Here is a 24,020-nt window from a genome sequence, read left to right as displayed (position 1 = left end):
GGATAAAGCACTCAGTGGATTAGTGAATGCCATCTGCAGTCGTGCTCACCATTATTGGCACCCAGGAATGCGGAATATCTCCTGAAAAATATGAATCAAGTGAAACAAAATGTTTTCTATACAGAAGAGCAAATGATAAACTATATTTATGGACAGATGAAACCAAAATTGAGCTTATTAGCAATGCACACAAACACAGTGTTTACAGACAGCGGAATGAAGCCTTTAAGGAAAAGAACACCCTGCCATAAGTCAAGCATGGTGGAGGATCCATAATGCTGTGGGGCTGCTTCGCTACATCTGGTACTGGAGGCCTTGAACGTATCACAGGTGTCATGAAATAAGAAAATTATCAGGAGATATGTCTTACTGACTATTTTTTTCCACCTGTTTTTGTGACTATTTTTTTCAGTTTTTTCCCCCCCGAGTTATCAGGGACACATCGAACTCACGCGAGAACCTGCGAACTGCAAGTTTGAAAAAAAAAAAAAAAAAAAAAAAAAAAATTGAAAACAATTATTCAAAAAGACCATGCCATCAAAAAAATTACTCAGAAAAACAGTTTTTTTTTTTAAATACAAGTGAATGCAATACGCATCCGTACACCAGTGATGTGCAAAAATATATATGAAATAAAAAATAAAAAAAATGACATTTGAAAATACCTTAAAGCTCCAAAAACGAGTATCAAGAGGAAAGGAGACTAAGAGTATTAAATAAACAATAAAATGGCAAGCAAATACTGAATGACATAATTGAGCAGAGGGACTTTAAACAAGGTGACAAAAATGGTTTTAAAAACAAATATAAAGTTGAGTAAATAAGTCTTAAACTTATGTACAAATGTAGCAGATGAGATGCCAACAGTACTGTCGTTCCCTTGGGCCAGCTCTGCGTGACAGTAGAACTGCTATGACTATGAACTTGTAGTCCAGCAGTTTTGATTTGAACTGGGCTAACTGTGGATTGGTTTAAAAAACAAAACAAAAACAAAACATTGTGAATTATTGGCCTCAAGCTCGATCCCTCTGGTCAATGTTGGGATATGGCGACGACTTCAAATGTGAAGCAGATCGGGGAAATCCCTTGATAGCACACCCAAAAGTCAACCGGTCTGTAAAATCCATCCTTCCATTTTCTAGTTTGTTCAGGGTGACGAGCGAGCTGGAGCCTATCACAGCCGATTTTTGGGCGAGAAGCGAGGTACGCCCTCAACCGGTCACCTGTCAATCGCCGGCAGACGTACAAGCGGCGCATTCGCCTATGCGCAATTCGAAGTCGTCAGTGATGCTCACTGGCGTGATTTGGAGGAAGCCGGAATACCCAGAGGAAACCTTCGCCAGCAACGGGACAACACGCGAACTCTACACAGGAAGGCCCGATCTATTTAATCGAATCGAATCGAATCTACACCCACGAGAGGTGGGAAAAAGCTTACCTATTTTTCTTATTATTAGGTCCACGTGTTTTACGAGAGCTGAATACTGTATCAAAAACTTTAGGAACATAACAATACCCGCCATTCATTTTTAGTTGAATAAATATAATAGTCACGTATACTGTATTATGACTTTACTGACATAACAGTACACACCATTTTTTTTTTTTTTTTTTTTTTTTTTTTTGGCACAGAGGTGTTCATTTCATTAAGATAGTATTTGTTCAGGCATTTCTAATACTGTATTTTGGATCGCGACTTAGAGAGCCACTAGATGTCATTACAGTGCGTAGGGCTGTCTAATAGTGTGGCTCATCCGTTTTTTTTTTTAATGCAAAATATTGCAAACAAACAAACAATCTAGCATTCATTTTACCTCAGTGTGAAGTTAGTGGGCACTAACATCCTAATGACTTAATTAGTCAAAACCCTCCCACGTGTATACTTTTTGACCAAATGGGATTGGCCAGAGGGGATGAACAGGAGGAGGATGTGTCTAGCAAGGCTATAAGAGAGGTCATGCTCAGGTGGGGCATCCTTCAGGTGACGGCTTGACTTTTATTTTATTTTTTTGATAACTGAGGAGAACACATCAGAGGAGGACACATCTCGAGTGTGATCAGGTATGGCACTTTGCGCTGATATCGCCGTCGATCCGTTACAATTTTAATGTGGCAACTTTCCCTCCCGGTTTCTCTTTCCAGACTAAAATTGTGTTGGCTGGAATGGAGGCAGTAAGTTATTTATTTATTTATTTTTTATTTTTTTTAAATGCATGTTGTTTGCAAGTCACCTTACGAGTAGACCAAAAAAAAAAAGTTCTCGGCAACGTTCATATCGTGGACTGTACAGTAACTCGATATCATATACTGTACATATTTTAAAGAGCATCAGTTACAAACACAGTTACCTGAATGTTTCCTGGTTGGTGGAGCAAAAAAAAAAACTTGCATAGATTTGATAGTCAAATTAAAATACACATGGTTGCAGTGTTTCTGGCTGCCAACGAAGCAAACAAAACCTTGGAGCAGGTTGATGAGATGCACGCTCACTACTACATGTGGGCAGTACAGGGGGGAAAAATACTCTGGTCGAAGTAGAAGTACTGATTCAACTCCTTTACATCGTTAAAAAAAAAAAATGACACTGAAATATAAAGGTTTTGTCGCATCGTCGCTATTCATTCTCCCTGGTCACGTTGTCATCTGCGAGGTGAGAACGAGGTGACAAGCATATTTTGAGAATGTAAGGAGGCAAAAAAGTCAAGCGCGCTGCTTTGGCTGAGCAGCGAAAGAGAAACCGATCTCAATTGCATTACAAAGGAATAACAAAAAATCCAATGTAGGGAGTAGAGGTTAGGGGTGGGGGTGGGGGTGGGGGAGGGAGGGGGAAGAGAGAGAGAGAGAAATACACAAGTAAATTATAGATAGCTGAAAAATGTACTTCAGTACTGTAACAAAGTGTTTGTTACTTCCCGCTGTGGATGGCGTAGTGCAAGTATAGCGTGGGACATGATATGTAGCCCTTAAAGTTGCTCCACAGTCTCTGTCCAGATGAATGATTAAACTCGTCGCTCGTGTCATATTAACAAAGCGCAATGCATAATGACTGATATGGCTTCCACGCTCTGTACTATTTTCTTCAATGATTTCAGCCATATGCAAGGAAGTGCCACTATAAAGCTCACTGTCAGTTTTAGTTTCACCGGGCCACTTTTTGTGCCTGGCAGATGGCTTACGTGACCGAGCTCAGGCTCGGTGCAGGTCGGGGGTCGTGGGGCGGAGCGGCGCCCTCGTCCTGCCCGGAGGTGGACCTGGAGGTCATCGAGGAGTATCTGCAGGAGCATTCGCTGGAGGTCCAGCCCGCGCACACGCACACCTTGCCTCTGACCAACGCGGTGCAGTACGTGCACTCCCACCACAGCACCAGGATCATAGGTCAGCACGCCCCGAGCCACATGAACGTGAAACGTCCAGCGCAGTATGTCAGCGGAGCTTCGTCTTCTTGCCCCTCCTAGAGAACAGCTGGTCAGGCCAACACGCCTACGAGTGGCACTGCGGTGCTCCTAATAAGGAGCACGAGGCGGAAGCTGCACCTCCGTCCTGGCCGCATCACGACCAGTGGGTAAGGTGAAAGTCTCACAAAGCCACCGCGTAGTAAACGTCGGCCGCCTGCAACATTTCACGGAACGGCCTTCGATCTTAAGAGCTGAACGGAGGTTAAGTGCGATCAGGAAGTCGAGTCGGGTCGCGCTCATAACAGCCTGATCTGATCGGAAGTCCGTGGTATTTCGATAAATATAGCACCGATGGTTCTTGAGCTGCTCAATGTATAAAGCGCCTTGAGAGAACTTCTGTTGTGAATTAGTGCCACATAAATGAAATGGACTTGACGGGCATCCCCCGTTAAAGGTAACGTAATTTCACTTCATTGAAGCCTCTGGTAATGCATCATTGCTGCCAATGATATGCTACTGAACAAACAACAACAGCGGCAAACAACAAAACACCACTGACTTGTGATTGCACAAATGTGCTCTTAGGATTACGTTGCGTCTTCGGACAAGGCGAACGTATGTATCGACTCAGACTCTCAGTCCAGTAGTTCCCGGTGCCAGGAATACCGCGAGGCTCCTTCTCCGACCTCGGCGAGCCGAGGCAGACCCGACAAAGACGCTTCACTTCTTGCTCCAATCTCAGGTACAAGCACTTCACTGGTGCAACCCCCTCCATTTTGTCTGTGAAGCTTTGATTTAGTCATCCTCATTGTCCCCGTCGTGATTTTATTCACACCCGCTTCCTCTTTGACAGGAAAGAGGAAGGAGCGCTTGTTCCAGTTCCTGTTTGAGATGCTGCAAACGCCGTCTATGCGAAGCTGCATCTGGTGGGTCCAGTCCTCCTCGGGCACATTTCAGTTCTCCTCCCAAAACAAAGAGCACCTGGCAGAGATTTGGGGCCGCCGAAAAGGGAACCGCAAGACAATGACCTACCAGAAAATGGCGCGGGCACTGAGGAATTACGCCCGCACGGGCGAGATCCAAAAGGTGAAGCGGAAACTCACCTATCGGTTTGATGAGAAGACACTGAGAAGCCTCCGGGGAGACAGCAACGGCGTCTAGGATGAAAATGACACAAGAAGCGAGATATGAATACTGAGTATTTGGCAGGCAGAGACAAGTCTGGCACAATGAAACCTAATGTAAATCTGATAGATTGTCTTCCAATATCTGCTTTATAAGTGGAATCTCCTGATAAATATTGGGTTTCCTGTCTTTCTGGTGCTGTAACACGGACGTTTGTCACAAGAGCGTTTATTTGTTCCGTTTATCTTTTTGCCGATCCGATGCGCTGAGATTGAGCTTTTTCCAAATTTCAACCAGAATATTCATGTATTTTGGCAATAGCTTGTCCGTGCTTGAGTTTTGTGGATCCCCGTTGTCATTATGCAGCAGCAACTTACACTCGCTGGCCGTGCGATCCGGAACATCTGCACAATCTAATCAATCTCAGTACTGTTCTACATGCACGATAATTATGCCATAGTTTTGTTGATTATGCATTTTCATAAAGAATTTAATTTAACGGACGTTATTGATGTTAAATATTCCCTTTATTTGTTCATAAAAAGATAAATTATCACTATTTAAGAACAATAAATGAAGTTATTCAATGTGGGGGGGGGGACAAAATTGCTATCCAATATCTACGGACCTCTTTGTGAATTCCATATGTTTATTATGCATATACACAGTCACACATTTTCATTCATATTCTGAAGAGAGCTTTATATACAATTCTCAGGCACAAACAGCAAAAATCAATGCACTGAAATGGTCATAGCGAGCCGCAAGCAGAATTCTTGGTCACATCTCTATGACACAACAATAGAAAGCAACAGAGTGCCAATTCGGAGGGGGCGTGGCTTCTTTTGGGGGCGGAAGTGACAGCTAAAATTAAGCAAATCCCCCTTCTCAGTTTTATATTTAATCATCCATCCATTTTCCATACTGCTTATCCTCACTAGGGTTGTAGGCATGCTGGAGCCTATTCCATTTATTTCAGTTCATTTTTCTTGTTGTTGTTTTGAATGAAAAGGAGATTTTGTTTTGAATATTACAGATAGCACATCGCCTCAGCGACCTCAATAAGTGGACCTTTGACTCAGTTTGGGGTTGAAAATATATAAATCTCCGTGGCCCTTTAAATTTGTCTTTGGGTGCTGCGGTTAATTCTGGTCAACCTGTCGTCCTGTGGGAGGAAACAAATGCCAAAGTGCCAATTTATACTGCCAAATTGCAAGAAGGGGAGGCAGACGCGCTGTTGTTGTTGTTTTCGTTGGGACACAAACGCATACAAGGCTGTAAACGAATTAAATAGAGAGTGTGAACATCGGAATCTTCCCCACCAGAGGGCGTCCAAGACTGCCGAGCCTATTGGAAAGCCGCCGCCATATACATGCAGAATACCCAAACAGCACCATGAGCGCTAACTGCTACGTCAACATCGTCGCCATGTTGGATGTGGAAAGGTGGCGCGATCGATGAGGAGGAGGCCGCCTCCATTTGCTGTTTTCCGTTCAAAGCTAGCCCTCATGGGGTTACCTTTCCCAGGTAAGAGTGAGCCACGACTTTGCGTTCTATTTTACTGTTTGTCATCGCAAACATAACTTTGCAAATTGAATTAGCTGTGAATTCCCCGGATGACAGTCTTTCTTAGTTCGCTATTTTAACTCGTCCGATTGTCGTTGGTGGTTTAGCTGACTTTTGTCATGGTATGTAGCTTTCCCAACGATGAAGGGCTGAGTCAGTCAGTGTGGATTTTTGCTAGTCTGTCTCCAGTGATTGCCATTAGTAGTAATAGTCAAATCAATATAAATCACTGAATTGCAAAACGTTTAGTTATAATCTGTTCAATATAAACGTTAGTGCTATTTAAGTAGAAAGCCCATAACAGGAGACAGCGCAGGTAACATTTATATTTCAGGTTCTGGCAAATATAGACACAGATTGAATGTTAAGTATTAATATTACAATATTTATCATCACAATAACAGTGTTACATGCATTGTTGGCTGTAAACAACAATAATATATATTTTTTAAATGATTAAAAAAACTGCATATGTTGGTTTGGTCCCTACATCTATGAGTAAATACATGTAAACAATAATCATATGAAAAGGTACATGTATTGTTTGTGGTGCCTGTTTCTAAAAAATTTGTGTCTGTGAATGAGAGCCATTAACTTTGCTCACTTTGTAAGTTGGCACTAATTGAAGTTCGGTCCGTTTACTTGCCGGACGTATAGCGGTAAAGGGCCGACCAATTTAACGAGGCGTCTGTGTTACACTCTATGTCTTTGGTATACACACTCACGCAGAGGAAAGATAGGTCGACTCACTTGAAAAACTTTATTATCATTTACAAACTGCAAGTTAGTCACATGACACATGCAATGACGTGAACACTGTGATCGATGTGTCGTTCAATACTGTACTGTGATTTCGAAACCATTGCGCCGTGAGAGATCATCAGGTATGCCATGGCAAATGATCCAATTTCACTTAATTGGTCCGGAAATTATTATTTATGCACCAGTTCTCGAGTTAATTTTGTTTATCTACCTATGCCACCGGCGTACAGTGACAGGCATAACCATAAAATGGATGGCAGTAGGCACAATGAACCTATGTATCCACTTGTTGCCATGCGTACAACAGAATAATAACTTTGTGTTCAGTAAATTAAGATGAAATCATCGTAAAACATACATCCTGTGAGAGTTTTGTTTGGCGGTGTTCGATGAGATTTTTTATGTATTTTTTGTTAAATATGTGACGCGGCTCCATAAAAGGTTGCAGGCAACCAGTGCTGTAATCGGTTGGTTGTCGGTGAGCTTCTCAAGGAAGGCAATAGACTGTATAGTTATCACCTGAGCAGGGTGCAGACCCACCCACCAAACTATACAACCTACTACCTCACCCTGACAAAGCCCGATTCAAATGCGCATCCACCTGTCAAGTAACCTAATACACCTCTTGGAAAGCGAACGCAGAAACGCTCGCAGCAATCTCTGCGTGCTTGCCCGCATGTGCAAAGCGCAATTGTCGCCTGGGCGATGACTGGCTGAGTAAGCTGTCTCCTTGGGAAAGACAGTAGATTGTATAGTTATCTGGAAAAGAGGCTACACAACCCTCACAACTATTCAATCTACTACCTCAGGCCCAAGGGCAGCATTCATGTTGCCTCGCTCGGTGGAGCCATCAAGGTCACGCTCCTGTGATGGTACAAGAAAAACAGACAGTAGGGTTACCTTTGAGTTTGCACTCAAATGCATTCAGCACAGAACAATACATTCCATCATCATACATGCCTTCTAAATGACCATATTTATAATTAGGAATCGTATTAATACTCAAAGCATTATTTAGCCAAGCATTATGCCTGATCTGTGCTTGGAAATTCTGAAGGAGAGATTTTAGCTTGTCCCTGATTGAATTATTAGTTAAAATATATCAAAGACATAAGCACACCGGCAGACAAAATGTGGGAAAGACAAACAAATGACACACTCACTGGCTTCCTGAGACTCTTTCATGCGATCGAAAGGGAAATAGGGGGAGGAAAAACAAACAAAAAAACGGCTCGCCTCCTTGCTAGCAGCTCATTTCCGATTTTGCCAAAAACTGAGCTGGTTCCAGCGGGCTATCCCTGCGCTGCTTCTCAGATAAAGTACACACACACACACACACACACGCACACTGGCGCGCAAACATGGCTGCCACCAGCTGCCTCGGATCGGATACATGGCTGGGATTCTGCTCTCCGAAACAAAACAAGGAAACACAAAATGGCGACTTGCGCACCGGCCATTTTAGCTCTGCAATAAAACATTTCTTTTTCCATTCTGCCGTTCCCTGATGCTGTTCCGTCTCGAGTGATGGAGACTCTAACTTGTGCCAAGCGGCGATACTGAGCCAAATCATTCAGACGACACAATCGCAGATCAAGGTCGGTGAGGTAACGTGGTGGTGAGGGGGGGGGGGGGGGGGGGGGGTCATTGAGTATTTCAAATAGTCAAAGAAACGTAAATTAGCCTACAGCCTGACACAGGTCCCGAGCAGCCCATCATTAACGTCCACACGCTCTTTCCGTCTGATTTGAGGACCAGACGGGCAGAGGTGGGGAGGAGGGATGCATTGGCATCATGCCCATCCCTGCAACACTGCCAATGGCACATGTACACGCTGTGTTTGGCCAGGAAGAAAACAGCTCCTGACAGCCAACGAAAGATGGACAGCCTAATATTGATATGACGCGGGCTAGTTTCGGGGGAAACGTGGGTCAAATGGCTGAAAACTCCAATTCTGGGTGAATTGTATCACAGTCCAGAAACATCTGATTCAACATCTCTAGAAGTTTATTTTTCCTTTATTCCTTTGCCATTCTCCCTCTCACAATTAAAAAAAAAAAAAAAAGATTTTCCGTTGAACTTCATATTCATTATATTAAGTAGATGTTAAGCTATTACAAATGCGTACTGGTCAGTAAGGTAGAAGAAAGACAAAATGCTGGTCATAATGTCTCTGAAAACATGAGGGAAGTTAGCTCATAATGTTCGGTAGGATTACGAAAATGACTCTCTTGACCAAATAACTTACAACAATAATACAATGTTTGTTTGTTTTAATATTTTGTACCATTTAACCACTTGTTTGTACACGCCACCATCACCATCTCAACTCCAACAGTGAATAAAACAATGAAAATAAAGTTGATCAATGAAGCTAACATTTAACAAATTAGGCTTTGGTTTTGCTCAGTTGCGAGAACACTCTGGGCGCGTCACATTTCTGTAAAACACAAATCATTTTGTAAATCAGCAGACACCCAAAACAATAGCCAGTGGCTGATCAAAAACTGTAAAGTCAAGGAAATATCCGTCAGTCTTTCCTGTCGTGGAGAATGCTTGGCACAAATACCAAGTTGTCACCAGACGACTGCAGAAGAATGTGTCTCTGTCACTCTTTTGGTCTCGCAGTTTCCCTCCGAGCTTGATGCCAAGAATGGGCAGTGTCTGTGTGCCTGGCAGAATTTCAATGAGGGAGGAAGGCGGCGGCGGCGGCGAGGAGGGGGGGAGTTGGCAGAGCAGTATGCCACATAATTGGATGAATGAAGAATTCCCACAGTTAAGATGATCGAAAAAGCATGCACCTAAGTTGTCTTGTCATGGTGAGAGTCCAGAGTCACTTTACTTGGTGTACTTGTTCCCAATCCGTCGCATTTGCTCTGCAACTGGCGCGGGGCTCCCTTAATGCCCGCTTGGTGTGTTGCCTGCACCTAATGTTCTTTAGCTCCTCATTAGCCAGTCTCAAAGACAAAAGAAAAGCATGCGCACACAAATGCATGTTCTCAACCACGGTGATGCAGTTGTTTGGCCTGAACCGTCAGTTTGGTGGATCCTGCTTTACGACGTGTTGATTACATGAAAATACCTCTGACGCTTTGCAGCCCGACGGGAATAAAAGGAGGGCAAACGTGAGAGACTCAGATAATGTGGTAGTAAATGCTCCATTGTGTCACTATGAAACTGTCCCGCCATTCTTTTCAGAATCAGAATCAGAATCAAACGTAGATAAGCCTGTATTCTTGAAAGCTGGCCAAGCATAAACGTTGCAGTCTGATTTTTTCATTATTATTTGTTCCTATCACAACACGCGATCACGTCTTTTCGTGAAACCAGTCCATGGCGCAAAAAAAAAGGTTGGGGACAGCGGTACTGTGCTGAAAAAATATCAGCCACGTCATCATTTTCTTGACGCAACACGACTGATCGCAAAATATCAGTGACCTCATCATTTTATTGACACGAAACGACTCATCACAAAATATCAGTGACATCGTTTTATTAACGCGACTCCTCACATGTAGTCGGCGACAAAAAAAATCGGCAGTCGTTCAACCCCTAAAGCTTGACAGATTCATTTGCAATGTCATTTGGTTTTGTCTAAGAATATTTCTTTCTCCTCTGCTTGGCTTGTAGAGAGAGGCCTTCGCTGATATCCCAATCAAACGTGCGCTCACCATTTGGGTTGGGTTTCATCCATTCATTGATTAAGAATTCCATATTGAAGAAATGGAGGCCGACTGGAGCGCACTACTTGGCTTCAACCAGGAGAGGTGCTGTTGATTGAATCTCACTCGTTTGCTGTCGGAAGAAGTCAACATGACGTTGGTTGCATATGCGCATTGGCTACTTCCTTTGGCGATACCGTAATCAAAATCCAGAACATTCGGAGGGAAAAACATGAAAAAGTATATTTGCTTATTGTGAGTAACCAAGGCTTAATGTTCCGAACCAAACGCAACCCCGTCGTTACACGGAAGCCACTCGACGCGTACAGACACAAAGGTATGGCATGATTCGGCTCAAACAGCTGCAGCTTCCTGTTTCAGACCAGAAACTTCCTGTCGCCTTGCTGCCAACAGCAACAGGTCAGCCAAGACATCAGCCAATCAGCTACAAGCAGGAAGTCAGCCTGACTGCCTCGAGGAGAAACATAATGAGTAAACACACAAAGTTCATCTGAGGACACGCGAGAATGCAGGCAGGGAGCTCTGCCACTCCCATCTCTCATGCACCCGTGTCGTCTCTCCTTTTCTTCGCCGTCTTTCTCTCATCACGCTCGCGTGACGAGGCTCCGAAATTGACTGCCTGATCAAGGTATTCGTTTGCATCTTAATGCCCAAACAAGTGAGCGACCGAATGAACAATCTGGACTAATAGGCCGAGGAAGCATGGCGCCCGCCCATATTTGCCCTCCTTCCGACACGTGGCATTGCAGCGCCATCTTAGAACCAAATGCTACTGAGAGACAGTATTAACAAAAGGGGCAGAAATACAGATTATTTAAACGCATACAGATTGGTGATCATTTTTGTTCTCTTAAAGGTAGCGTGAAGCTGTCCAAATGGTCACTTTTAGCCTTGCAGTTACGGCATGTAGAGCACAAAGGCATTTTTGCTCATCTGCACGTTTTCTTTCTTCTTCTGTGTCAGCCGTGTTCACCCAAATGATCAGCACACATCCACAGATGATAAGACAAACATTACAGTTGCCACTTTCGAAAGAATGTCACGCTGCTGGATTGTACAAAGCAGAAATGTGCTCGTTCCTTAAAAAAAAAAAAAAAAAAAAAAAAAATGTTTAAAAACCCAAAAATGTTTTCCTCAAAGACAAAAGTGCAAAGATTGCGTAAGGGGCATAAGAAACATTGTGTTACTTATCACAACCGCTCACAACGATAAGAGCGCTTCAGTCGTCCTGCGTTTGTGATCCTTTGAGAGTTCGACTCACTTACCACATTTGGTCAACGCTTTAAAGTTAACGAACAAGACCTGTACTCGCGCCCGCCATTATGCAGCGCGGCACCTGTTTGTTCGTTATGGAAAAACACGAAAAGATTGTTCAGCGCTCGGTCTGAGAGCAGAGAGGGAAGGGAAGACGAGCACGAGAGAAGAGCGCCAACAGCGTGCGAAGGGACCCGAGAGATGGCAGGGAGTCCCGGCGACCCTCTGAGCTCGACAAAAGTTTCTCCTGCTTTGCCCACCGAGCCAAAATGGCGGCGTGCGGCGTGGCAGCAGACGACGAGCGACACGTTTACAAGACCGAGATCGCGACGAAGGACAGAGGAAGTATGAGAGCAACATTACACCTCTCGCTGCGAAATAAGCAGCGAGAGGTGTTTCAGGATAAAAAGGGGAAAATACCTGAAGCACGATACGTGAGCGGCGGCCTGGGCCAGAGGACTGGAGGAGAAGAGGGCCATGATGGCGGGAAGAAGGGAAAAGAGAGGAGTGGAGCACACCCTCTGAGAGCTACGCCCCTTTTTTTCCCACAATCCCCTCCTACTGACGCGAGAGCGTCTGTTCGTGCACAGGGTGACACACAGCCCCACAAACACACATCTGAAACCGGCACCGGCGACTGCAGCTCACGCGAGAAACCGAGGAGGGTGCCAAAACAAACTCACCGAGTAACGGCACGAAAAAAAATCAACAAAAGGAACCCAAACGGAGACAGCGACACAACCGATGCGAGTTGTAAACATCCACGTTATCAAGTCGCAAGCCTTTGGATCGGCGCTCTGCACTGGCCCGTGCTTGTGTTTGCCTCCGTCTGCCTGCCCACTTTGGCACCGCTGCCAAGAGGGAAGGAGAGCGAAGGGAGGGCGGCTGCGCAGGCACAGAAAGAGGAAGGGAGGGACATGCTGTCGTGGGAGAAGGCCAACGGCGAGAGGAGGAGATGGAGAGAGGGAGCGTGGAAAGAAAGAGAGTGTTACAGTAAGAAGTCGCATGAATCGCCGTGAGCAGACGCAGTGACACAAAACGGTGGCAAACGCAGCTGCCGGCGTCTCGATCGCCCGAGACACACCGCTCGCCTCGTCGGGTTTCCGTACGCCGCGCGAGAGAGACGAGCTCGCGGCGTATTGTTCACCCTCGCCGTATTTGCTAGATGCTGGAGATGAAACAATAAACAGATGGACGCGATGTGAGCGACATTCCCTCAAGTCACTCAGACTTTGTTTTCGAGGTTATTCATTCATTAAAGCAGTCAATATTTGAAAGAAATTCCGAATTGCAGTAGCTGCCTTTGGGTGACCTCAATCATTGGTGAAAGCATAAACCCACCAACCAATCGCTATCCACGAAGCACACGGGCAGACCAATCTGGGCTCACGACGGAGCTGACATCATTTCAAAAAATGCAAAACAACAGGAAAGCTTCTTCCCACCCCCCCCCCCCCCCCTCCTTCTAACAAGCACCTGAAGACAGCACTTCGTTGGCAGTGCTGTACTACGACACGCATGCACGTTTTCCCCCAGGGTTCTCCCAGTCCTTGAAACACTCACCCAGGAGATAGCGGAGCAAACGACTGTCCGTGTTCTCTCCACTTGAGTCTTTTCTTGGACATAGGACACACACACACACACACACACACACAGCTGTACTGTACTCAAAGACAACATGTGGAACTAACAATCCAGTTGTTCCATGGAGGTTCACATTCAGCCAACAGCTCGGACAGCCCCTCCAACCTGACGTCACATCTCCTTTGTTGTTTATGAATTTATTTCTCTCCTCAGCTGAACTCTCTGAACCCAAAGTACCCACCCAGCTCCTCCCCTCCACGACTCCTGTCCTTCAGTCCTACAATTACTCCCAGCCAAAGAAGGCAGGCGCGTACAGTGCGGCGAGAACAAGGGATAACTGTCGAAAGGGAAGCGAAGCAGCTCACATGGGACTTTTTTTTTTTTTTTATGCTCCTTTTCTTTCTCCACGGCTGCCTCGCGTCTCTTCCTGCTCGCTCCGTAAAAGTTTCAGCTGCATGGTGAGCCGGCCTCTTTTGGCACTCGTCCAACTTCTAACTCTTCTGTCCCTTTGCAAGAAAGAGAAGGCGGGGAGAGCGACTATAGTGACAGCTGGACTGGTATTGATGGTCGCTTTCAGAATCCAGTGAAGCGGTCCTTTTTCATACAGTACACACACACACACACAACAGAAGGTTTGAGCAAGCCTATTGTATGGATCAACAATTGAGTATTGTGTGTCAGGTTGGAAGTAAAAAAAAAAAAAAAAAAAAAAAAGAAAAAGTCATGCATTTTGTTTTCCTTTCAAACCTGTACCAGCTATATCTGAAAACGGGGCCTTCGCTGCTTGCAAGCAGTTCACACAGGGACATGCTTTTCAATTCCACATGCATTTGCCAGATAACATGGAAAACATGCAATAACACAGAGAAAATAATGTCGCTACGCCATATATCTACTACCTCTACTGATATATGTGTGTGCCTATGTGGCATCATTAGAAAAATAACAATTCGGTTTTTTTATATTCCCAAATGTAAATAAAGTATTTTGAACTTGTAATAAAAAGTCCTTTGCTCCACAAATATAATATGTGGCAAAATCAAGGAGAGAAATTCTAGTGATGTTGGTGCGCAATAGTAAATGATTCATTTATTCTTTTCAGATACCACAGAAACAAATAATTGAATGATTTTTGTAAAACCGGGAAAGTTTAACCACTGTCACAACCTGATCTCCACTAATGCCTTTAGACCTCACAGGGGAAGCGAAAAATATTCATCACGTCCTTTTGGCCACGATCACATTCAAATGAAACAGTTTTATTGCACGTTCAGTATGTGTTACTCCTCTCCCAGGACATGTAAAACAAATGTAAACCATGGTGTAGATTATTTCTAACAGTCGGTGTTGACTTTTGTTTTCGACAATGCCTGCCATGGTAGGGCAATACTGTCCTCTGGTGGTCAAATGTAAGTTGAACAATTCTGTAAGAGGTTGTCAACCGCTTGCCATCGCTTTTGTCTTCAACCCTCACTATTTTTCGGTGTGCCCATTGTGACTTTTAAAATATCTTCAACTTGCATTGATCTCATTTCAGCGAGTTGAAATCAGGCCAACCTCTAACAACGACTCCTGCAGGAGCAATGGGTTTCCGGCTCAGCATTGAATCTGCTTCCTTGAGTTGATTGCGAGCGAGAATAATACAGTTGAACATTTTAAATCCCCTTTTCAAACCTGTGCCAGTTTGCCGAGAAGCTGTGTGCACCTGTGTTTACAGTCCAATCCCTGTTATGGGTGTATGATGTAAATCGTGAAACAAGGCTGACGCAGGCTCATTTATTTTATTGTCTTGTTCGGTTATATACTGTGCTGTATTGTACTGTACATGCCGTATTGCATATTATTCATGAAATCATGACATTTGTCACTCTTTTCCTTCAAATGTAATTTGTGTGATTGTGTGGAATACATTTGTTTATTTGGATGCCTGATGGCTTCTATTGCCACCTAAACCGGCAGCTAGCAAAAGTAATGAATGCGTTATTGTTATTTTAAGTAAAGTACAAATCTATTTGGAATGTCCAACGTATAAGGAGAAGTTCTCTAATTGTTTAATCCTCCCCAGGTCTGTGATGGTTTTCATAACAATCACTTTTCTACTAGGGAGGGCAAATGTATTTATATAGCGCATTTCATACACAAGGTCCCTCAATGTCCTTTACATGATTAAAAGCATTTAAAAACAAAGTACAGACACTAAAACAATGCGATACTGTTTATGTTAACTGCATCAATATTGCAAATGCAGCTAAGCACTTCACGTTGCAATCGGTATTCGTTTTGAAATAATCTCATTAAACATTCATTTGACTACTTTTCACTTGATCTTCCCACTTCTTCAACATTTGTTCAACCACAAAGTATTTGATCAAGTAAAATGAAATTGTGCACTGGAGGAGACATTTTTACAGAATCCTTTTAGTGTAGGAGTAATTGTCACATTTCGCTCATTTTCATTCCAATGTTAATTTGTTTCATAGTTATATGTTGGTGATTCTTTTTTTTTTTTTTTTTTTTGTGATCCCTACATGAGACTCTCCCCCACTTTGACCGTTTTTAAATCACTTGTTAAAATCCACTTCTTCTCCGTGGCATTCCCCAACCATGCATAAAGAGTTGTCAACCTTATTTATTTATGGCTTTCACCCAAACCGTTTTTATTGTTTTTATCTTCTGTACTATTACATGATATCCTATGTGTTTTGTAAATGAAATGTACAGCACTTTGGTCAAGCCTGTTGCTTTTAAATGTACTCTAAAAATGGATTGAATGGGCTTTCAGTTGTCACATCTCCTCAAAGAGCTTTAAGACTGTCTGTTATACAAATCAGTTATTTTATTTGGCAAATTCTTGATGCGCAAACAATAATGTTTGGCTTCCAAACCAAACTTTTAACACTTCTTGGTTGAAGAAGTGTTAAAAGCCTGGCCTTGCTTGAAAATAGAAAGACAGATGTGCTAACCAGTCGGCCACTGTGCCGGCTGTTAAATACATTCCATTATTAATTCATTCAAGATGTCACAAATGAATGATCAATTATTTATTGTTTCAATTTGCTGTGTCTTGTCTTATCCAGCATTATATATTTGACTTATGTAAACAGCTTGTATACAACTTTTTTTTTTTTTTAACAAAAACCATGATGGGCATTTGAAAAATGTGATCAAAGTTCTAGTACACAACCATTGAAAAGTTTGGTGTCACTTATCAATATCCGATGTTTAGGCTTTGTTCCTGTTTGCATACAGTACCTCATATTATATTTGTATAAATAAATTAAATACATATGTCCTATTTAAGTTTTCCCTGAAGACACCAGCCATAAAGGTTTTTTTTTTATTTTTATTTTATTTTTATTTTTTTAAATAGCAAGTTCAGGCTCCAACTATCACGTCATCAATCTGTTGTTTTCTGGGTTTGGTCACATGACGTTCCGGATAAAGTGGATTTATGACCGAAGGAGTATTCTTTTATTTTTAAGTATTGATGAATGAAGGGGGAAAAAATGGCCTCCGGGCAAGGGGCACTTTTACTCATCCAGGGCAAAAGGACAATACTCAAAGGCATATATTCTTTATCTTCTGCGGAGAATGACTAATAGTAATGTGTTTTACTGAGGCATGACCGTCTCTAATATCAGTATGTCTGCGTTACACTGGCCGAGCCACGCATACCAGAAGGAGCAGCACAATGTCCATTGGATTGAAGCAAAGAATGTGGTAAAAACTTTTTACTTCTTTACATTATTATGTGTTTTCACAAAGTACAATATTATAGAGTGCTATTTTTACATTAAAAACACATTACAAAAATGTTTTTTGGGGACGGGGCATATTAATGGCATTCAAATTGATTTCAATGTTGAAAGATGATTTGCGATACAAGTGCTCAAAAATCATGAGTGTGGTCGGAACAACTTGTATCTCAAGACACCACAAATAAAAAAGTATACTTTTTTTTTTTTTTTTTTCAATGAAGCTAACATTAAAAACAGTGCAGACGTTGTTAATGTGGTGATGTGATCCATTTCTAAGTGACCCCCGAACTTTGGAGCAGTGTATACAGTAGTGTAACTGCAACGGTGTGTTTTCACGGAGTATATGTTATGGTGGCAGGGATAAAATGAGAGTTATGTGCACAGGGTTGCTGTTCTGGGAGGAGTTGTGCTGCTGGGCCAGCAAAACGTTTTGCTTTTGCGTGTGCGTGTTGGGGACGCCACGCCTCTGACTTGCAAGTAGGTGCACGGCGCCGTCGTTTCACAGCAAACACCGACTTGGCAATTGTGCCTTTGTCGTCAAATACATTTTTTTGCATCTTGTTCTCGGAGAGTGGGGCGTTTCCCCCCCCCCCCTAAAAAAAATAAAAAAATTATTTGTCTTCTTTCTTTTTTTTTTTTTTTTTTTTTTTTTTTTTAAAGAGGCGAGCGTGGGCCAGCCCAGCGGCGGTAGAGCAGCAAAGCCGTCACAAGGTGAGTATTTCTTCTTGGCCACCAAATTTTCTTTGTCTTTGTTGACGTCCCGTCGTTCGCTGTGCTCCCAGGAAGTTTTTGGCTTTGTTTGGATGCGTCGTGGTGCTTCTCCGCCTCCTCAGCAACTTTTCGTAACTTTGCGCTATTATTAGCACGCAAGCTAGCAGCCTAGCATGTCGGCGCGAGCTGCCGCTCGTCCTGTTCTTCTCCGGTTAATTTGAAGCCCTAATAAAAGTTCCTGTCGTATTGCGCGAGCCTTTTTGACATTGCTGTGATTTTTTGCTGCTTTAGTTTCGACTCCCCTATCCGCCTTTTCTAAACTATCTCAAAGCGCAGCGTGCGTTCGGATTTTTTTTTTTTTTTTTTCATGCTAGCAGATGTAACTGCTGAGAAAAGTTGTTTTCCGAGTTAATCCACTCGTGTGCTGACTGCTTTTTTGTGCAGTTCCAAAAGAGCCCGTGGGCGCTCGTAAATAAAAACATGGCAATGAAGAGGCAGGGGGAAAGCAAAAGCGTGGATCCGCCATGCAATGAGCGGGCGGGTGGTGTTCTCATTCAAGCAAGAAGCTTGTTTTTACAGTAGTTTGCGCGTGGGTCTCTTGGTTTGCTGAGCTTATTGCTTTATTTAGCTCCGTGGCAGCTATACTGGCTCCCCACTGCACTTAACATCTGACCTTTTGGCCACAGGGAGCTACTGTATGTAGCATAGTGCACAATATACTGTACCTTCTTTACACCATCCCCACTCTCTCAAGGTCCAAACATGGTCTTTTGTCTAGTACTAATATACAGACGTCACTCTAACTTTAGGCCCACCTGCATAACATTGAGATTCAACACAAGAGCTGTACAGTGAAACCTAGCATATCTTTTTTTTAAGTGAGTTGAGGAGCTTCACTGACACAAAGTTGGTGTTTAGCTGCCGCCTTGCATAATTTATAGGCAATTACTTTTTGTTTTCTGTGGCACTTTTCCCTGGCTAGTCACTGAAAACTCACCAATTTGAGGTAGTTGGGGTCTTTCTGAAACAGAATCATCTTTATTTTGCCAAGTATGTCAAAAACAACAAAAAAGGAATTTGTCTCCGGTAGTTGGAGCCGCTCTAGTACGACAACAGACAGTCAATTGACAGAGAACACTTTGGAGACATAAAGACATTGACAAAAACAGTCACTGGAAAAAAAAGAAACATCTGCGGTGTGGTACAGACAACACGTCTGAGACAGACAACACGTAATGCCCGGATCAGACTACAAGACAAATGTGCTCTTTCACGATTATCAGACTACTGCAATAAAATCTTGTATTCCGATACCACCGCACCCCGTTTTTTTGCGCTCATTGGGCTTTATCTTGTCTACTCAAATGCGACCGGATACAGTCGTTACCGTGGCGACGACGACAAGAGTGGATCGCGCCGACTGTATTATAAGGACAAAATGGGGGGAAACGTGTGTTGGTGGTCACCGGTGCTCGGGACAGGAGAGGACGTTCTTTCAAGGCTTGTTTGAGGTATGTTCACGTACTTTTAATATGGTACGGCTCGCAAGCAGGCAACAAAACGTTATGTAGCCTAGCAAGCTACTGCTAGCACTGACGGTTGTACGTAAACATGCCACCGTTCTGTCGCATCATGCTCTAAATTTTCGGTGTGGGTGAAGTCATTTAATTAAAAATAAAGTAATTTAATTACAGTAAGTCAGCACCCATTATTTCTGTCATGTTATGTTGGTTCGACCTTACTGATTAGTGCAGTGATTTCCAACCTTTATGGAGCCAAGGAACATATTTTACAATTGAAAAATCTCACGACATACCAACAAACAAAAATGTCACAAAAAGTGGATACATTAATTACTGTATTTACTTCCAGCCATCTAATAGAAGACCATTCTTTTGTTCTGTCTGTCACTATGCCTTGCTGGCATAAATAGAGGACCAAAGATATATTATTTATCGTAAATGTAATTTAATTACAGTAAGTCAGCACCCATTATTTCTGTCATGTTATGTTGGTTTGACCTGACTGATTAGAGCAGTGATTTCCAACCTTTATGGAGCCAAGGAACATATTTTACAATTGAAAAATCACATGGCACACCAACAAACAAAAATGTCACAAAAAGTGGATACATTAATTATTGTATTTTCTTCCTGCCATCTAATAGAAGACCATTCATTTGTTCTGTCTGTCACTATGCCTCGTTGGCATAAATAAAGGAACAAAGATGCATTATTTATTGTAAATATAATGTTTTGAGCAATTAAGTGCACAAGTATATATAGTAAATCAACAGGTCATTTAAATAGACACACTCCTCCGTCTTGTGCTCGGATCGGTTGTCGTTTTCTTAAACTCTCTGATCGGCCCCAAAAATCCTGATCGTGTAAAGCCTAAATAAAAGGTTGCTAGTAATCTGGTAATGCCGGTACATTTTTTATTTTATTTTTTTGGTGATAGTTGTGCAAAAAGGCGCACAGTCCTGTAGCAATTAGAGCAGTTTGAATGAATAATCGCGCAATAGTCCGGCGCAATGACCATTGTGCAAAAGGCGCAAAGTGCCTAGTCGTACGATAATCTGGGACAATGTCGATTGTGCAAATGTTGCAGATACTACTCAGTCGATTGTGCAAATGGTGCAGATGCTACTCAGGCACATGAGTGTCCAGTATTGGTCAACAACAGAGTGGCGAGACTACTACAGTGAGTGCACGAGTAATGTATAATTGGCCCCACAGAAATGTGACAACAAACTCCAGACAAGAAAATTGGCAGCGTGTTGCAATGGAATTGTAAATTAACTGTTTAAGAAGTTAATGGCAAGAGGGAAGAAGCTGTTGGAATGTCTGCTAGTTCTAGTTTGCATTGATCGGTAGCGCCTACCTGAGGGAAGAGCCGGTGACCGGGATGCGGAGGGTCCGAGAGGATTTTGTATGCTCTTGTCTTTGTTCTGGCAGCGTGCTAGTCCTCAAGGGTTGGTAGGGTGGTACCGACAAGCTTTTCAGCGGTTTTGATTGTCCGTTGCAGTCGGAGTTTGTCCTTATTTATAGCAGCACCAAACTGTGATGGAAGAACACAGGACTGATTCTACGAGCGCTGTGTAGAACTGCCTCAACAGGTCCTGTGGCAGGCCGTGCTTCCTCAGAAGCCGCAGGAAGTACATCCTCTGCTCCTCCTAAGGTGCTGCCAAGGCGCTGTCTGAATAGGAATGTCGTACTTTAATTGGGGTTAAGTAACCACGTTGAAGTGATGCATCTCGACTGAGAGACGAAGATTTTTACATCGGGGAGAAAATATGATTAGCATGGCTTGTTAGTGGAATTTAGGTAGAGTCTTTACTGCATGTGCACTTCGGTACATTTAAAATATATATAAAATCATCTGTAAGCCATTTATTTCTGAGTGTAAAATCATAAACAGTTTTGGAATCATAGTTTTGTTATATTTACAGTTCAAATAATTGATGTTGGCATGCAGACCCACCCTTTTCAAGGGGTGTCAATTAATTGTGGATTTTCACTATCGCGTGTGAGCGGTCGTGGGTTCACATCCGGGCTCTGACCTTCCTGTGTGGAGTTTGCATGTTTTTTGTGTAGTATTGGTGCGCATTGTCTTCCAACTTCAATGATGAGTAAAGTTTTCGTTTGCGGCATACCGGCCCCGCGACATCAGGCCACCATTAACGTCCGACCTTGGAGACTGTGATTCACATTCCCGAACTGTGCTGAAAGTTGCGCCGCTGTGTAATTCACGTACTGGACGCACAGAGAAAACTGCCACTGAGGACTTGATTCACGTTTAGTAACCGTACTGCTAAAGTTAGTGTTGTATTGCTCGAATCAATGTCGCATGTACTGTGCACAGGACCCGTGTTCACCTAGTAGGGAATGAGAGAGTGGTGAACAAATGTGTTAATCTAATAATTTTCGTGAAAATGAACTCATTTTAGGGATTTTGTACAGTCAAAAGAACTGCTGTTCCCCTCACTAGCACAAACAGATTTGCAGGGGGGGGGGGGAAAAGCATCTTTCTACTTTAAGACCCGTTGCACAACAACTTTTAAGTCCGTCACGTATCCCTCCCCCCGTATATCACAATGGTCTTGAAGACTTTACTCTCTGGGTCGGCCCGATTTCTATGGCAACAGCACAGTCCTGTCGCCAGTGATTGAAAATAGGAAAGCCCTGCGCCTAGTGCGTCCAACAAGCCTGCACCGCAGCAGGGGAAGCTGCGCGACCACACTGATCCCTCTGTGGCCCGACTGTGGCGTGAACCATGTTAGCCGCACTCTGGAAAACATTACACACCAGCCGGGGTTCTGTTGCAGATGTCTGCTCGTGTCTTTTAGGAGACTTGGAGCATCCTCAACAATAACAGAAGAATGTGTAATTTCCTCATGTGGCCCGTGCAGACGAGAGATCGGGCTTTTTTTTAAGTTAATGTGAAGTAGATTTTGGCTCTGCTAGTTTAACCAGGGCTATTTACTCAGGAAATGGACTAATATTGGAATCGGACTACACCTATCGGAGCTGATTTTGATCTCATCAGTTCTCGTGGAGTAAAATTGATTATGATAACCATAGAACTGTGACCTAGTGCTAGCGTGGCAGCAAAAGCTGCCCTAGTCAGGTCATGTATTCTAATCAGTCAGGTCAAATCCACATTACAACATGACAGGAATAATGGGTGATGACTTACTGTAAGTGAATTAGTTAATTGTAATTAAATTACTTCACACACACCGAAACGTTGGAGCCTGATTCGATATAACGCCGGCATGTTTACGTGCAACCGTTGGCTACATAAGGCTACAAAACATTTCGTTGCCTGCTTGCGAGCCGTATCATATTAAAAGTACGTGAACATACCTCGAGCAGGCCTTAAATGGACGTAATCTCCCGAGCACCAGTGACCACCAGCACACGGTTTTTCCCCATCTTGTTCTTATAATAGACGCGTTGCAATGTTGTTGCGATGGTAACGACTGTATCCGGTCGCGTTTGAGTTGACAAGATAAAGCACCGTGATCGTAAAAGACAGGATGCGATGGTATCGGAATACAAGATTTTATTGCAGTATTCTGACATAGTGCAATCATGAGACCAAATTTGTCTGATCCAGGCGTCACGTGTTGTCTGTCTCAGACGTGTTGTCTGTCCCACACCGCTGACGTTTTTTTTTTTTTAATAACTATTGGCTGTCAGATATTTACAGTAGTACATCAGAAGACAAGCAACAAGGCTAAAAATAAACCAGCTTTTGGATTCAAATATACTGTACATGATGGCAACGCGGCATACATGTCTTTTACGGAGCCGATCAATGACATCGTTGATCAAATCGGCGAATTATGACATTAAAGCCGATCAGCATAAATGCTATTTATTGGCCAATACTGATCAAGCCGATCAGATCGGTGTAAGTCTGTTAAGAATGTTCAACTATAACTGCTAAAAGGTGCCTGTACAGTTGAAGGCTATCAATTAATACATTTAAATAACCATTTTAAGGGGGCATAACTTACTTACTTAGTTATTCAGGCTGGTGCTGTCCTAGCTAAGCTTTGTTGCATCAACTGATGAAGCCTGCTCGGATAAGAAGCGAGACGTCTTCTAAGATGACCAGAACAGTCCATTTGTGATCCATTCAATACCTTGAAAATGAAATGACCCGGATGAATGAGAATCTTCACAGGGTTTTTTGCTATTCATGGCAGGGCTCAGCCCCTATAGCCTCCCCTCCCACCGCAGGGGTTTTTATCATTTTTACCATATAATTATTGCTACTGTTGGGTGGCTATGCAAAACAAATGTCAGTACATTATTAAAGAGGTGTATCAATACAAAAAAGTGCATAAATACTGTATGTATGGTAACCAGTGACCACTGTATCAAAATGAGCCTTCTTAGTGAATAATTCTTCTTTTTTTTTTGTTTTTTTTATTTTTTTTTATTTATTTTTTTTTGTTTTTTTTTATTATTATTATTGTTTATTAACATTGGAAGAATCAAAACTCTGAGACCTCTCATGTAAATGACTCACTTGTGTCTCTAATCAGTGCCTCCTCTTAGCTCCTCCCACTAGTGCAATGAAAAAAATGGCAATTGCATCATGTGACTTCAACCAAAAATAGACTGGACTGAATATGGTTGCATTTACAGCATCTGTAGTTTTGTCTGTCT

The 24,020-nt window shown here is 42.9% G+C and overlaps 1 protein-coding gene and 1 long non-coding RNA gene across 5 annotated transcripts; one reads left to right on the top strand and one right to left on the bottom strand.

Moving 5' to 3' along the window:
- Nucleotides 1-601: 601 nt before the first annotated feature.
- Nucleotides 602-12,640, bottom strand: LOC133413092 (uncharacterized). 2 transcript variants are annotated; one of them, XR_009769831.1, is made up of 4 exons: nt 12,206-12,640; nt 7,653-7,712; nt 4,499-4,552; nt 602-4,376 (listed from the first exon to the last, which is right to left on the bottom strand). It is a non-coding gene; the product is annotated as an uncharacterized LOC133413092 (long non-coding RNA). The 2 variants fall into 2 exon arrangements; XR_009769828.1 differs by having other exon boundaries at nt 4,499-7,712.
- Nucleotides 1,286-5,018, top strand: LOC133413069 (ETS-related transcription factor Elf-3). 3 transcript variants are annotated; one of them, XM_061696982.1, is made up of 7 exons: nt 1,286-1,422; nt 2,025-2,061; nt 2,143-2,172; nt 3,168-3,375; nt 3,456-3,562; nt 3,981-4,137; nt 4,249-5,018. In XM_061696982.1, exons 3-7 carry the CDS (start codon nt 2,164-2,166, stop codon nt 4,554-4,556), a joined length of 789 nt encoding a protein of 262 aa, XP_061552966.1. In that variant the 5' UTR covers nt 1,286-1,422; nt 2,025-2,061; nt 2,143-2,163; the 3' UTR covers nt 4,557-5,018. The 3 variants fall into 3 exon arrangements, with proteins under 3 accessions (XP_061552966.1, XP_061552957.1, XP_061552976.1); XM_061696973.1 differs by lacking the exon at nt 1,286-1,422 and having other exon boundaries at nt 1,771-2,061; XM_061696992.1 differs by lacking the exon at nt 1,286-1,422 and having other exon boundaries at nt 1,771-2,061; nt 3,456-3,567; nt 4,249-4,505.
- Nucleotides 12,641-24,020: the final 11,380 nt, after the last annotated feature.

Source organism: Phycodurus eques, chromosome 1 (assembly GCF_024500275.1).
Source record: "Phycodurus eques isolate BA_2022a chromosome 1, UOR_Pequ_1.1, whole genome shotgun sequence".
Lineage (NCBI taxonomy): Eukaryota > Metazoa > Chordata > Actinopteri > Syngnathiformes > Syngnathidae > Phycodurus > Phycodurus eques.
The sequence above is the reverse complement of the archived record's forward strand: the minus strand, read 5'-3'. Positions and strand labels throughout refer to the sequence as shown.